Below are 14,929 nucleotides of genomic sequence, written 5' to 3'. Positions count from 1 at the left end.
AAAACCCTCCACAAGCCGTGCAGATACATAAAGATCATCTGTGGGGCCACACTCTTGTGGTGGACGGGCATCAGCCGTGGGTCAGCCATACTGACCTGTTGGAGTGTGGCCGACGCTCTTGCCTCCGTGAGTCTCATGCTTTTTACTTTTGTGCTTCCTGCAGGAACGATTCCAGGTGAAGAATCCTCCCCATACATACATTCAAAAGCTCAAGGGCTATCTGGACCCAGCTGTAACCAGGAAGGTAAGAGGGATTTGTTTTCACTCCTGCTGCCACTTCCTCGTGAGTGTGCACTGGAGGGGACCTTCCTTCCTCTGCACTGTCGCCTCTGCGGGAACCTCCAGGAAACCAGTCTCGGGAGACAGACACCATGAGGAATAAAGAAGAAAAGCCATCCTTCTCGTGCAGGGGTGTGTTTGAGAGTGCTTTCCTGAGACGGGAGTCACGTACCTCTGATGGGTCGTGAGTCACTGCCATTTCCAATTACACAGGGCAGTGAGTCCAGCCCAGAGGTGTTCAGGCCCCTGGAAAAAGCAGCCTTAGCGAAGGGAATACTTGTCTTTCATGCCTTGGTGCGTTTCCAGAGGCCTTGAAAAATCAGTGGGGCTTTGTCATCCCAGCTGTGCACTCACATCCTGTGTTGATGCTATTAGCCGCTTCCCCCGGCCTCACCCTGCCCCCGGCCCCAAGAAGGTAAGGAGAGAATAGCTAATTCCCTTCTCAACTGACTTTCTCCCTTTACAAACAGGCTGTGCTTTGTGCAGCCACACAATTGGTTTAAACCGATGCCTTGTGGTAAAGCATGTAGCCTGGCACAGCCCCGCAGGCTGGGCTCGGTCCTGGGCTGTCTCCGCACCGATCTGTCCTTGCTCAGGATGGGTACGGGCACTCTTCACCAGAGAGCACTTGTTTTGGGGTTGACCTCCCACGACTCCTGCTTTCCAGGCTGCAGCAGAAATAACGAGAGCTGAATTCCCTGTTGTTTCGGGGTGGGACTCATGAGAGAAGAAAGGCGTACTTTTCCTAGTTTCCCGCTGTCTCCAGGGCTCTCGTGATTTTTTTTTAAATCTTTTTCTTTAGCTTCTGCTTTTACTCCAAATATCCCTCTGCGCCCTCCACCCCTGACTCACTGCCCACCCCACCCCCCATCCAAAAAAATAATCAAGTAAATGAGGACAACTATTCCTTCCTTTTGGAAGTTTCTGTGCCTGACACGGGACCAGCAGAAGAATTACCGTCTGGGATGATGATGACATCGGGCTGTAGACTTTGGCGTCGGACTGTGAGGCCGCCGCCTCTTCTGAGAATGTACCTGTCAAAGTATAATGATCTCTGCTCCCCCCGCCCCCAAATATGGCTCACACATGTTTCTTTGCTTTAAAGAGCTTCTGTCTGGCCCCCAAAATGAGACCGTTGCCTAATTCTTACTCACCACTTTCTCGCCTCCTTCCCCAAGGATAGAGCTGCCTTCAAGGTCATCAGCTGACAGAGGGTCAAACGAAGGCACCCTCCCCCAAAACACAATCCCGGAAAAAACAGGAGGTTTTGGGGGCTGTGCCGCTTTAAGGGAGCAGCAAGATTCTACTTCAGAAATATTTCGAGAAATCCCTGCAGCTTGCACACCCTCGGGCTGGGTGGCTTGGACCCTGGCCTTCGGTACCCTCCTGGGAAGCTAAGTAAGGCAGGAACACTGGTGTCTGTGTCCAGACTGAGTGCGCCTCTCATACACAGCGCGTTCCACCCCTGTAGAATAATTCTCTCCCTATTTGACAGACTCTTAGGAGAAAGGGGAGAATAAGAAAACTCCCCGAGAAGGCTTCTCAGAGTCCATCCCTAAGTGCTGTAAGGAGATGCTTGGAGGGAACGGGATGCTTTCTCCTGGCACAGTTCCGGTTCCCTTCGGGAACAATGATTCCTTAGTGAGGCGAAGGATGTAAGGCAAGTAAGCTGCTTAGTTTTGCTCCATTGCAAATAGCTTAATAAAGGACAAAGACAAGGATATCTGTTTGGGCTGACCTTCACTTGTGAAATCTTGGCCCCAGACCGCGTTTGTTCATCTGAGTGGCCTGGTTCGGTCTGTGCCTTGCTTTTCAAGATCAGTTGTTCAATTGAGAAGAAAAAAAAAAAAAAGAAAGAAAAAATGGATGTTGGATTAACCACCTCTGCTTGAGCAAGATTTCTTTTGGGAGCTGGCAGGAGGAAATGATCTGTTCAGCTCAAGCCTAGAGAAAGGAAATTTTGCTTGGAATAAGGCAGGCTTGCAGTTAGAATGGGTTTAAAATTTTCAGCTATAGTGCAGTGGGGAAGAGGGAAGATTTCCAGTCCAGACTTTCAGCTAGAGCCTGTCCGGGCTGAGTCGTCTTCCCCTCACTGTGTCTGGAGTCCTTGAATACCTCACTCATTTATCATTTGTTCACACCGGATAGAGGATATTTGATTTGCTGTCCTCTAAAAAAAAAATCCTTCAGTATATTCTGTTTAGCTTTTCTTCTAAATAGCTTTAAATCTGGAACCCTGGAAACCTGGGCAGGGAAGGAAGAGCCTAAATGAGCCATCTCTCTGAGCAGGACTCTTCCACAGCAGTCGCCTCATTGAGTACCGGGGGCTGCTGGTCTGTGACCTGGGAGGGTGTGCTCAGGCCTAGCGTGCAAGAAGGCGGCATATGGACCGTGAAGAAAGGAGGGGGTGTGTTCTGCAGGCCCTGCGGTTGTGAAATGAAACCTATTGTGGGGATCTCTGGGCCTCCTTTTTGGGGCTCATCCCTGGGTCTGCCTTTTATGGGACAGGGCCAGGGGACCGGTGCACACGGCTCAGTGGTGGTACCTGCTCCTTGTCGCAGCTCCCCACAGGCATGTGATCTGTCTTTGCGGTGTTTCGAAGCATGCCGAGTACGTTGTCAAAGTGCAGAACGTTGGCAGTCATTGTTAATGTGTTAGCGAGGTGGATGCCAAGGCTTCTCCATAGCCCCGAGTCCCGCTGGCGGTGGCCCAGTTCCTGAGAGAATGTAACACGGGGGCAGAGTCCCTTTGGTTTTATCTGTTATCACGCAGTTGCAAAAGTGTAGTGACTCCCAAGAAGTGTTATCTGCTCCTGTTGTCATTCCCAGTATCTCCTGGTGTTTCCGTGGAGGTCTTCTGTTTTGATACATGCCTTTTAGTCGTTCAGCGGATTCTTTTTGGGTTTGCTGTTGTGTCCTTAGTGCTATGCTGGGTGCTTTTGTGGCTCGTGGTGACCTTCCCCCTGAGGACCCATGAAGGTCACCAGGAACCAGTCAGAACTGGGTAGGAGGCAGAGCTGGGAATGCTGAGCTGCTTTCTCAAGGTCACAAGGGCAGGCCGTCTGACATCCTGCACCTTGGAAGTGGTTTCCTCAGCTCTGTGGCCAGACACTCTGCCTCATCAGCAGTCCTCGCTGCTGGAAAGCTCTCCAGGGGACAGTCGGGTGTCCCTCCAAAGGATACATGAAAGAGGAGGGGTGTGGCTCTTTTTTTCATTGCATTGGGGATGCTTTAATTTCATGTATCTGACTATACCTGGATTCTAACAACCGAGAAGGTCTTTGGAGTTCCTTAAGAATGGCAGCCAGGTGGAAACTGTGAGACTGTTGGCTTCCTTGGGGCCTTAGTAAGGAGCATTTGCGGGGAGAGGAGAAGAGGGTGACAGGACCCCCCCATGCTGAGCGGGGTCCCAGTCTTCATCTGGACACCAGGGACTGCCTGGCTCTCCCCACCCCACATCCTGCTTTTCCAGCCTTCCTCCCTTCCTCCTTGTCCTTGGATGCCTTCATCTTTGGACCTGGAGGACTCTCTATCCACTGGAATTGTGGCAGCAGAGAAGGGTCCCTAACATCCTGAGCTAGAATTCCCACAGCCTTTTTTTGGAAGACCATGTAATATGCAGGTGGTTTGAATTCTTAGCACAGAAAACATGGAACTCTTCCTAGAAGGCACAGCCCATCAAATGTCCTACTTCCAGAGTGGCCCAGAAGTTCAGTTAATATAAATACATGTTTCTGGAAGAAATTGTGTTCCAGAGAGCCCGTGTGCATCCTGACCCAGTGATATGTGGAAATCGTTTAGAGTTGAGAGGATAGAGAAGCATACATTTACTGCTGGAGTGGGGTTTGTTGAAGAAAGAATGGCCTGAGGGAGTTCTGGAAGGATTTGTGGGATTTTGATGGGCCAAGGAATGAGGAAGGGCATTGCCAAAGTAGGAGGGACCTTCCAAATGAGGGCACCTGGGCAAAGGTAACTCTGAATGCTTATTCTTGGGAAATGTTAGGTTTTGCAGAAAATAATTAACATAGCAGTCCTGAGATGGCTACCTTAGAAAGATCAGCTTCCCAGAGTGGCTGGCTCTTGGTTGGCAGCTGGGGACTTGCATTTCAGGAGAGTTCATAACTTTCTTGATAAGAATGATTCACTGTGCCAACAATACGGTGCGTGCTGAAGGCCTTTTTGCTTGAGGGAGTCTGGACTTCTGGTATGTGCTAGGCAGAGGATGCTGAAGTGTCCAGACTCCCGTAAAAACTCTGGGCACTGAGTCCCTGGTGAGCTTTCCTGGTGGACCCATTTCACAGATACTATCATTTGTGATTCCTCTGGGAGAAGACTGCTGCAAGCTTTTATTTGGTTTCTTCTGGACTTCAGCCCATGCACCTTTCCCTTTGTTGATTGTACCTTGTATGTTTCTGTTGTAATAAGTCTTAGCTATAAGAACAACTATAGGCCAAGTCCTAGGAGGGAGTCTTTACAAATCATTGAAATTAGGGCGGGGGGAGTTTCAGGGACCCCCAACACTTGGGCATATTTGTGAATATTATTGTAGAGAAGGGAGAAGTAGCCTACTTACTCAAAGACACCTAGTACATGAAATAAGAAAATTTTCCCGGTCCTTTCTCATAAGCTGACTTTCATGATAAAACAATTTGTGTCCTTTGCAAAAAGAAAGGTGAGAGAAGCCCACTTTATTTATTTATTTTTTATTTTAGCATTTTTTTCCTTTAAAGTCAGTTAATTAACATACAATGTATTATTGGTTTCAGAATAGAGGTCAGTGATTCATCAGTCTTATAAAACACCCAGGGCTCATTACATCGTATGCCTTCCTTAGTGTCTGTCACCCGGTTACCATATTCCCCCACACGCCTCCCCTCCAGCAACCCTCAGTTTGTTTCCTGTGATTAAGAGTCTCTTATGGTTGGCCACACTCTCTGATTTTGTCTTGTTTTATTTTTTCCTCTCTTCCCCTATGATCCTCTGTTTTGTTTTTTCAGTTCCTCATCAGTGAGAGCGTACGATAATGTTGTCTTTCCCTGATTGACTTACTTCACTTAGAGGGAAGCCCACTTTAAAAGCAGAGATATTTTCATATTGGGGTAAACTTATTACTAATGGCACTTAACAGCAGTTGATAAAAGGTTTTGTGAGAATATGTGTTCTTGCATTCTAGAAATTCAGACGGCGTGTTCAAGAATCCACACAAGTGCTAAGAGAACTGGAAATTTCTTTAAGAACCAACCATATTGGGTAAGTGTGCCCATTTCACATTTGGCTTTAAGGCTTTTGGACACTTTACAAAGTGACTGAATCGTATCCAAAGAATTAAGCTTCCTTGCTAATCATTGTAAGTCAAGAGACTGAGGTTTAGATGGGTGGAACGTTTGTTGGTGCTCGAATCGCTCACTGTGCAAAAGTTCGTAGAAGCAGAGCAGCCTTCGATTTGGGCTGTTTATAACAATCCTAAAATTCTTTGCTTGGATGCAGTGATAGTGTTTGGTCTCTTGGGTGCGTGACCATTCCTGGCAAACTGGGAGCTCCCACCAGGTAATGAACTCAGATGCTGGCTGTCTCTTGGCTGTCACAGAAGTTCTCTGAGCTCGTTCGTTGAAGCTGCTTTATTGTCCTTTCTTCAGTTCCAGAAGGGAAGAGAAGCTGGGATGATGCCCCCTTCTACCCTTCATTGCCCTGAGTTGTTCTGAGTCTCTTCGTCTTGCATTCCAAAGTTTTTAGGACTGGGAGTGTAAAATCCATTCTAGAAAGTAAAGCTTGGGAAATCTCAATGCTAAGCATTACTGAGAGTTTTTTATGTGGCTTGCTTCTAGCAAGTACAACTTTGAGCATATGCTCCCTTACTCCTAGAACAGCATCATTGTACAGTGCCTTAGAATAACATGGCTTATCTCTGTGGTGGGATGCCGGGATCCTACTTTGTAGCTTTAGTTCTTCCTAAAGTACCTCTTGGACGGACATTCAGCAAGTTATTCAGCTTCTGTGCATTTTGATTCTTTGAATTTAATGGCAGGAAGACTGTAGATTTTTGATCTTTCAGAACTTTCTCCTGTGACATTTTTTGCAGATCTATTGGAAATGAAGTTTTGCATGTATGGTACGGTATAGTTTAATAGATTATTCCATTAAAAAATATACTACAGGGGCACCTGGGTGGCTCAGTGGGTTAAGCCTCTGCCTTCAGCTCAGGTCATGATCTCAGGGTCCTGGGATCGAGCCCCACATTGAGCTCTCTGCTCAGCAGGGAGCCTGCTTCCTCCTCTCTCTCTGCCTGTCTCTTTGCCTACTTGTGATCTGTCAAATAAATAAAATCTTTAAAAAAATATATACTACATAAATAATAGTTTACTTCTACTTAAGACTATTTTAGGTATAAGCCAATAAAATGGTTAATTTCCACAGTGATTTCAGAATAAGCTTTTTAAAATTGTGGATCTGCAAGGCTAATTGATACATGATGAAGCTTGGGTGAGAACGTTCATTTCCTAGAGGATAACTATACATCTGTCATCTTGAGAATGAAGTATTTGGAAAAGAACTGATTTCTAAAGTTGATAATCACTTTGTTTGAGAAAATGGGCTATCAAACAGTGGATCATAGAATCATGACTTTAGAACCAGAAGAGAAATTAAGGATTCCCTAGTTCTTCATTTTACAGATGAAAAGCATTCGGGAACAGAGAGGGTGAGTGACTCCTGCAAAGTCCATGACTGTACAGCCCAGGTGCTGGGGTTCAAAATGCTATGTTCTTTTTCTTATGTAGTTTAATCTGGCAGCTCTTTCTTGGAAAGTAAGTAAGATAATCAGGACTCTGGGATCAAAGCAATGAGGCTTGTCTTCTGGGGGTGAAAGTCGTGGTGATTTAATACAATTGGGCATCCAAGCTTGGGAAATACAAATACTTTCCCGTATTTGGGGATCAGGAACTAGATTCCATTTGGTAAGGTCCAACCCCGTACTGTTGGCACTTGGGATCGACAATGGTGGAATGAGCTGCAGCCAGGGCTTCTCAAATTGTCGATGAGCATTTCTTCAAGCACTGCTGAAATAACGTGAAATTGACCATCAAATACCAAAGCAAGACAGTCATTTCCAATACAGAGTTGGCTGAGTAGAAGAGCTGTGGCTGGGTGGGAGCCAGTGCAAATCTGTAAGCAATCGGAGTGGTGTGCTGTTTTGGATGCTGTAGGCATGTTGAACGATTCTCACATTTCTTTCTTCTTGAGCATCTGAACTTTCCCTTTGTCTACCACCTATGTGTGAGACTTTCTGAAAGCTTTGGCTTTAGCTGCAGAAACATTCACGGAGGTGCCTTGTGTGGTTGTATGCAACCACTTATTAGCCTAGCCTTGTGCAAAACGAAACCATGCACACCAAGGTTTGGACCTGTCTCTACTGTCCTGAAAACCCAAGCCTGTGCCGGACTCTAATTCTGATGGAAATGAACTCGCTTGACCTCGTTTGATAGGGAAATCTTCTGAATTATTCAGTAGTGTGAAAATAATCAATTACTACAGTGAGGAATTCTTGGAATGCAATGGGCTATCTAAGGGATTCATAGACTTTATTGTACTCTCTTGAGGTACCGTATTAGAATGGTAATTGGGTGCCCATTGGTTCAGGTTTTGCCATGCCCTTGATTAGTTATTAAATAAGCCACTTAGCTAAAGTACATAAATTCTTTGTATTTATTTACCGTGTGACCTAAGTTAACTTCTCATCTATAAAATGAGGATAATGATATTTGCCAATAGAAATGTTGCAAGGTTAAATGAGATAAATTTATAAAAGAACTTATATAGGGTCTCATACAAATATTAACTCAAAATATGATAACTGTCGTTAGGCTTGTTGCAAGCAATATTTAATCAATAATATTATGTATCTCTAAGGAATTCCATACAGAGATTGTACTTTCTCTCTCTGAAATGACCCTGACACCTAGGAGATCGCAATTCCCAGAAATGAAAAGGAAGAATTACATTTAAAAATCTACTTGTCCTGAAGAAGTTATTCTTGGCACACACTTGTGTTTTAAGTTTAAAGTCTGGGGCTTTGCTGCGATAACATTCCAGGCTACAGCTTTGTCAAGTGAAGGGTCTGTTCTGAGTTTTGATATAAGCCGAAAACTCTGTAAATGGAGCAATCTTCTAAGAAAGAAAATTAATTTTCTTTGAGCCAAATTGAAATGAGAATTGGACTCGAAAAAATCTTATTCATTTACCCTTAGGAACTATAATAATAGAGAAGAATTAGATGACGACTAATCCAAGCCCTTGAAATGACTCAAAATACCATTGAAAGGAGCCACACACTGTGAGAACACATTGGCTCTGCGGCGTGAGTGGGCACATGTCATGATATTTTGGATGTCAGGATGATAAGAGTCAAGGGGTGGGGATGGTGGTGAGCTGGATAGGTTTATGGGCTTTATTCCATGGCACTGAGGTATAGCTTCTCTCTCCTTGGAGGTACTCTATTTTAAATAGAGCTCTCCATTATGATAGAAAATTGCTTTTCATGCTGAGTGGGAGAACATAGAAGTTCTGAAAGATGCTCATTTCACTTTATCTCACTGGAGCTGAAAGAATGGGCCTGAGGTTGTGGGAGCAGTGTGCCAGCTGGCAGGGACAAGGTTTGTACAAAGGCGAAGGAACCCGGAAACTCTCAGAGAAGGTCTGTCTTCCCTCCTGCATTTCCTGGTGTCTTGGTGACCCAATTCTGGCTGGGCCAGGCCAAAAGAGAAGAGAGGAGTAAGGCTGGTTTTAACGGGTATACAACATGTCTGGGGGATGAGCATATCAAGCGACCCTATAATTAATTCATTCTTAGTTGTCGAGTCTTTGAAATCCTCAAGATTGCTATCTTATCATTTATTAAACATGTTCAGTGTGTTATTTCTTACAAAAATCTTATTATTGGCCTTAACCTCTGAGCCTGTTTTATAGATGAGGAAACTGAATCACTTATTAATTATCTTGCTCCAGTCCCCGTAACCAAGAAGGACTGAGATTTGAACTTAGATACGTTCCGATGTTATCTACACTGGAAGTTATTAAATTTTTTTGATTTAGGATGCCTTAACTCTCTTAAATTATTTTGAACCCTAATATGCTTTTGTTTATATGGAGTTTTTTTCTCTTAATGTTTACCATATTGGAAATTTAAACCGATAAATGTTAATTTTGCTTATTCAGTCGAATTTAGTATTTATTTTAAGGTAAATAATATACATATATAAATACAAAATGGTAAACATAGCATGGACAACATATTTGGTGAAAAATAACTATTTTCCAAAGCAAGAAGGAAAAATTAGTGACAAGGATGGGACTGATTTACATTTTTACAAATCTCTTTAATATCTGGTTAATAGAAAGCGGCTGGATTCAGATTTCTTTGTCTGCATTTGATTTGTTGTAATATGTTGTATTGTATGCAAACATATGTATGAGGAAAACCTGGCCTTACACACATATGTCACTTGAAAAAAGTAGTGTTGTTTTTTTTTTTTTTTTTAAGATTTTATTTATTTTTTTGACAGAGATCACAAGTAGGCAGAGAGGCAGGCAGAGAGAGGGGCGGGGGGAAGCAGGCTCCCCACTGAGCAGAGAGCCCAATGCGGGACTCGATCCCAGGACGCTGGGATCATGACCTGAGCTGAAGACAGAGGCATAACCCACTGAGCCACCCAGGCGCCCTGAAAAAAGTAGTTTTTAAATAAACATTTCTGATATTTGTGGATATTCTTCTTTGATAATATACCATTCTCCAAGGAGCAGTAATTAGAGTTCCTTGCAACGTGGGATCTGAAATGCTATCAGTGAGCTTTTGTACTTTGTTAAATTAAAATTCACTGTGCTGTTTTGAAAATTGAATAGGTCTTTCTACCCAGGTGTAATTTTGAGTAGCATCATGAATTGGTCTTCTGAAAAATGTTGTTTCACTGGGTTATACCGATCTTTAAAAAATGGAGACATTTTATTCTACAATATAAAAACAGTCGCATTTGTTAATAATTACCAGTCTCATCTGAATATACTTTAAGTACCAGGAAGTTGTCAAGCTTGTGGTCAATACAAGTGTTCCAAAATATTCCTTTTTTTGGTGGAAACCTCGAATTTTATCATGGACAACAAATGCCATCAGCTCTTTTCCTTGAGATGGCAGGCTCACTTCATTCACTTTTGAGAAAATGTCTGTCAAACACCCAAGACAGAATAACCACAGTTGTTAGTCATTTTACATTTCATGTAAAAAACAACAGCTAGTTCAGTCTGTGACTCAAACAACTGCACAGGTGCTTTTCCTGGAGACAACTGTGGTCCTAGGGTAGGCAGCAGAAGTACTTTATGTGGGCTTTCCATTTTGTCACATAGAAAATGTAAAAGATATAACCTCAAGGGACAGGCATTAGTAATAATGCATAATTTTCATTGCTTCATTAAGAACCGTTTCAAATGAAGCTGACTTTTTGTTTGCCTTCCAAGGGCTTGGTGTGAGAACACAATAAAGAGGTGTACTTTGGCTAGCTGAAGTTTTATCCACTATTCCTTTTGTACCATCATGCAGGTGCCAGCACTGTGAAAAGCCAGTATGATCTTAATATTTTTATGAAAATGGTTGTAATGTCACAAACCCTTCAGAGGGTCTCGGGGCCTCCTAGTGCTGTGGGGGGCTATGCTGAGCCCCAACTTGGGATGCCATCTTGCAGGATAGATTTGGTAGCTGATGCTGAATCTGGGGAATGCTTACCTTCTTTCTCTTGCTTCTCATGATTTTTTTTTTTTCCATGATTTTTCAGCAGCTGCAGTTTCCAGCCTGTGTTAGGAGTGCCTCTCTAAGGAGACAGACAAAAGGAGTTCACCCCTTGTCCCTTTATCTTGTGATCTTGGGTCTGCTTTGTTTGATCTCAGAAATTTGGAATCAGAAAGTTCCCTTGAGACTTCATTTTCTAGATCAGAACAATGAGATTCTAAAACTAGTAGTGGGGGCGGGGGAACAGGGCAGAGAGAAACCAGCCTCTCTGAAACAGCTTTGACCTGTCTACAATAAAGCAGTGACTCTTGTGTCTGTGCACTCAGATCCCTTCCTTGAGAAAGACTTTTTTCCCCCAGAGCTATTTTTCATTATCATGGTTTCTTCCAGCTCCTGAGCCCCTGATTTAGAATTTGCCTAATTCAGATTTACAACATATGGTAATTACCCTGAATCTGTGGGGTACTCAGTAAGTGATGCGTGCTGTTGGAGTCAGAAACGATTCTAGTTTCCAAAACCTATAATCATCCAATTTGAAATGGTGTGCGTACTGGCAATATGTAAAAAAGTGTGTGGAGCATGCACAGAAGTGAAAAATGGAAATTATTTACTAGAGGAACCCTAAATTTATGATATGTCATTGCATGATCACCTGAATAAATCTACATAATGGGACATCCATTTTTTTTTTTTTTATGCCTTTAGATTAAAGATACTGCTTTGAAAGTTGCCCATTTTTCATTTTTACCCATTTTCTTTCTATATTGTTTTCCTTTCCCCGGAAGCTGACTCTTACCTCTGTTCTCTCCCACACAGACTATCCCAAGTGTGGCGGGGACAGAGATTGAGAGAACCAGAGGGGTTGGGGGAGGTGAAGAATTTTTTTTTCCTGTAAACCCGTTGTAGCCTTTTTGCTGCAGTGACTTTGCTAACCTGGTATCATTGGACAGAGGAAATAGGTAGTCAGCCGTGGTGGATTGTTCTTACTCTTTCCTAAATCACCTAGGGGTATCTGGGCCAGATCAAAGACCCAGGGAACATCACATGGCTTAGAGAAACAGGGCTAGCTTTGTGGAATCAAACCTCTCAGAGGCAGGACCTGATACAAGCTAGCCGACTGGTTAGGAACCGTGCCCTTCACTTTCAACATTGTGTTAAGGCACTTACGCTCCAAGTCAGCGAGTGAGGGTGGAGGAACCTAGGAGGGCATGGAGATGAAGCAGGAGAAGCTCATAATAGTTCTTATCCCTGAATCAAAATACATGCATATTAGCATTTTGAGTTGAGAATCGTGGCTCTGGATGTACTTGGCTCTTTCCTTCCTTCCTTCCCTCCCTTCCTTTTTTTAATTTTAATTTTTATTTTTTTTTGTATTCTCTTATCTGTGAGTCATTTGCCTTCTCTACTTTGTGGCCAAACTCCCTGAGTTGGAGGTGCTGGCAGTTGAGACCATGACAGGTCCACGGAGTGTCCCGGACCATCCCTACTTCTTAGGGGCCGTGTGTCTGGGAGGTCAACCAACTACAATAGTGGTGGTTCTCAGCTCCTACACTGGAGTGTTTTTATGAGCCACTGGGATAGAGAACGTGGGACTTAGATGACTCTGAAGACTCTGGAACGGAGGGCGACTTTGCATTCTAAAGTGAACACTCCTGCACCCAGCCCCGGGGATTCCCGCCACACACCTGCCACTGTGGGCCAGCCGCAGTGGTGTGGTCAGAGCCCACAGGCCAGGGCCACAGGGAAGCCTTGGAGAAGCTGTTCAGGGACTTGAGTTTCAAGAACGGCTAGTCCATGGATTTCATAGTGAGTGCCGGCCTTTGTCTAGTCTCCTACCAGTTATAAACAGGAAATGTGTATTGTGTGTGTGTGTGTGTTTACCTCTTTCTAGGCTTCTCATTATTAGCACTTAAAAACATCTCATGCCTCCTGAGATCTAGTGGTATAGGGAGAATCATTAAAATAAATTAGCCAAAAGTATCCCGAGGTAGATGCCGTGAGCTGGTGTATGTGCTGGTCTGGAAGGGAAGTTTCAACAGGACTGAGAACCAGCTCTCAAGAGGCCCGATGGGTGGTTCTTTTGCTTGCCACCCCAGGTTTTTTGTTTTTTGTTTTTTAATTAACGGTTATTTGCTTCCGTGGGGCTGTATTGGGTGCCTACTTTTTGTGATAGCCTGCCTGAGGCATGTGAGGGAAAATAAAGAGATAAGCTGTCTGTTTTTCCTGCTTTGCTGCCCTCTGGGACTCCCTGCAGGCCTGAGTTTGCATCCCAGAGTTGGTAGAAGTATGAGAAAGAATGAGCTTGAGGGTAAAACAAAAGAACAAACAGAAACAAAGGAGAAGGAGCCCCCAAAAGAATTTTAAAACAGGCATCCTGAGTCCACCAGATTTTTTTTTCTTCCTTTAAGACAAAGATTTTGAGGGGCACCTGGCTGGCTCAGTGGGTGAAAGCCTCTGCCTGCGGCTCAGGTCATGATCCCAGAGTCCAGGGATGGAGCCCCACATTGTGCTCTCTGCTCAGCAGGGAGCCTGCTTCCCCTCTCTCTCTCTCTGACTGCCTCTCTGCCTACGTGTGATCTCTCTCTCTCTGTGTCAAATAAATAAATAAAATCTTAAAAAAAAAAAAAAAGACAAAGATTTTGAGGGGTTGCTCAGCCTTAAAGTTAAAATTCGATTGTGTTGTTCTCATAGTTTATAAAACTGGCTGTCGTGTTTAGAGCAGGTGGGGCTTTTTTTTGGCTTGGTGTTTATGGAGGAAGACAATCAGGTTGGGAATGCATTTGGCTGATGTACCTCAAGGTCCATTTCTGCTGACCTTTTGACTTATTATTTGTTGAAGTCTCAAACCCAGAGAAGGTTTAATCAGGTATCATACATTCTTCAAAGAGGAATGTCCTGGAGGAAATCTGCAATGGGCGGTGACAGGTGCTTATCTTCTGTACCTGAAGGTTCAGTTTGACCATGGGGCTTCATTGTTAAGAGTTACTATGAAGTGCAATTGAAAATGAGTAAAAATTCTCAGTAAACTGCATTCAAACCCACCACTCAAAGGCAAGGTGATATTACTTAAAATGAATTAAAAAAAAAAAAAAAAAAAGAAGACATGATATGTCATGTCTTGGCTTTGTTAATGGTATGTGGTGCCTGCAAGTTTTTAAGAGGTTTTAACATTCATGGAAAAAATTAAGCAGATCATGATCCCTATTGAATTTCCAGGAACCCCTAAACACTGGTGTCTCATTGGCTACTTGAGTGTTTTCGATGGCTTAGTGTGCCAAGAAGGAGTTGAATGTGGACTTGGAATCATGCCTGGATTTCAGTGTGCATGTCGTCACGTCCCGGGCCTGCCACATTCCCCGTGCAGTCTTGGCTCCTTGAACAGGCTGTGGGTCACTTGTGGTGGAAAATGTACAGTTAGCAAGTTCCTTTTTTTAGAATACTTCTTACACTTTATGCTAAGTCTCCCAAGTAGTAAAATGCAAGGGAGATGCAGGTCTACATTTTGCCCCCTCTTCTTATACATTGAAATGCTGTAGTTGTTTTTGTTTTTGTTTTCCAAAGATTTATTTATTTTAGGGAGAGAGTGGGGGGGTGGGGAGAGCAGAGGGAGAGAGAGTGTTGGAGCAGACACTACCCCCTGCTGCCTCCCTGCCCCCCAACACACAGTGCAGAGCCCGGCACTGGCTCCATCCCAGGACCCTGAGATCATAACCTGAGCCGAAACCAAGAATGAGATGCTTAACTGACTATACCATCCAGGTGCCCCAAAATGCTGTGGTTTTTTGGTTTGGGTTTTTTTTTTGTTGTTGTTGCACTATGGAAAAGTTCCTCCTAGGTGTGATGGAGTCTAGGCCTTCCTCCATGACTCCCTTTCGGTGAA

General features: G+C 43.9%; 1 protein-coding gene across 16 annotated transcripts in view; it reads left to right on the top strand.

Annotated features, from left to right (window-relative positions):
- Window positions 1-14,929, top strand: part of FMNL2 (formin like 2) — a 321,014-nt gene that overhangs the window by 206,442 nt on the left and 99,643 nt on the right. For all 16 annotated transcript variants that reach the window (XM_059167316.1, XM_059167319.1, XM_059167317.1 and 13 more), the window contains exons 3-4: window positions 164-244; window positions 5,452-5,528. In XM_059167316.1, coding sequence (XP_059023299.1) covers window positions 164-244; window positions 5,452-5,528 — 158 coding nt within the window. The remainder of the gene's footprint in view (window positions 1-163; window positions 245-5,451; window positions 5,529-14,929) is intronic.

Source organism: Mustela lutreola, chromosome 3 (assembly GCF_030435805.1).
Source record: "Mustela lutreola isolate mMusLut2 chromosome 3, mMusLut2.pri, whole genome shotgun sequence".
NCBI classification, from domain to species: domain Eukaryota; kingdom Metazoa; phylum Chordata; class Mammalia; order Carnivora; family Mustelidae; genus Mustela; species Mustela lutreola.
Note: the sequence above shows the minus strand (reverse complement) of the source record. Positions and strands in the feature narration are given on the sequence as shown.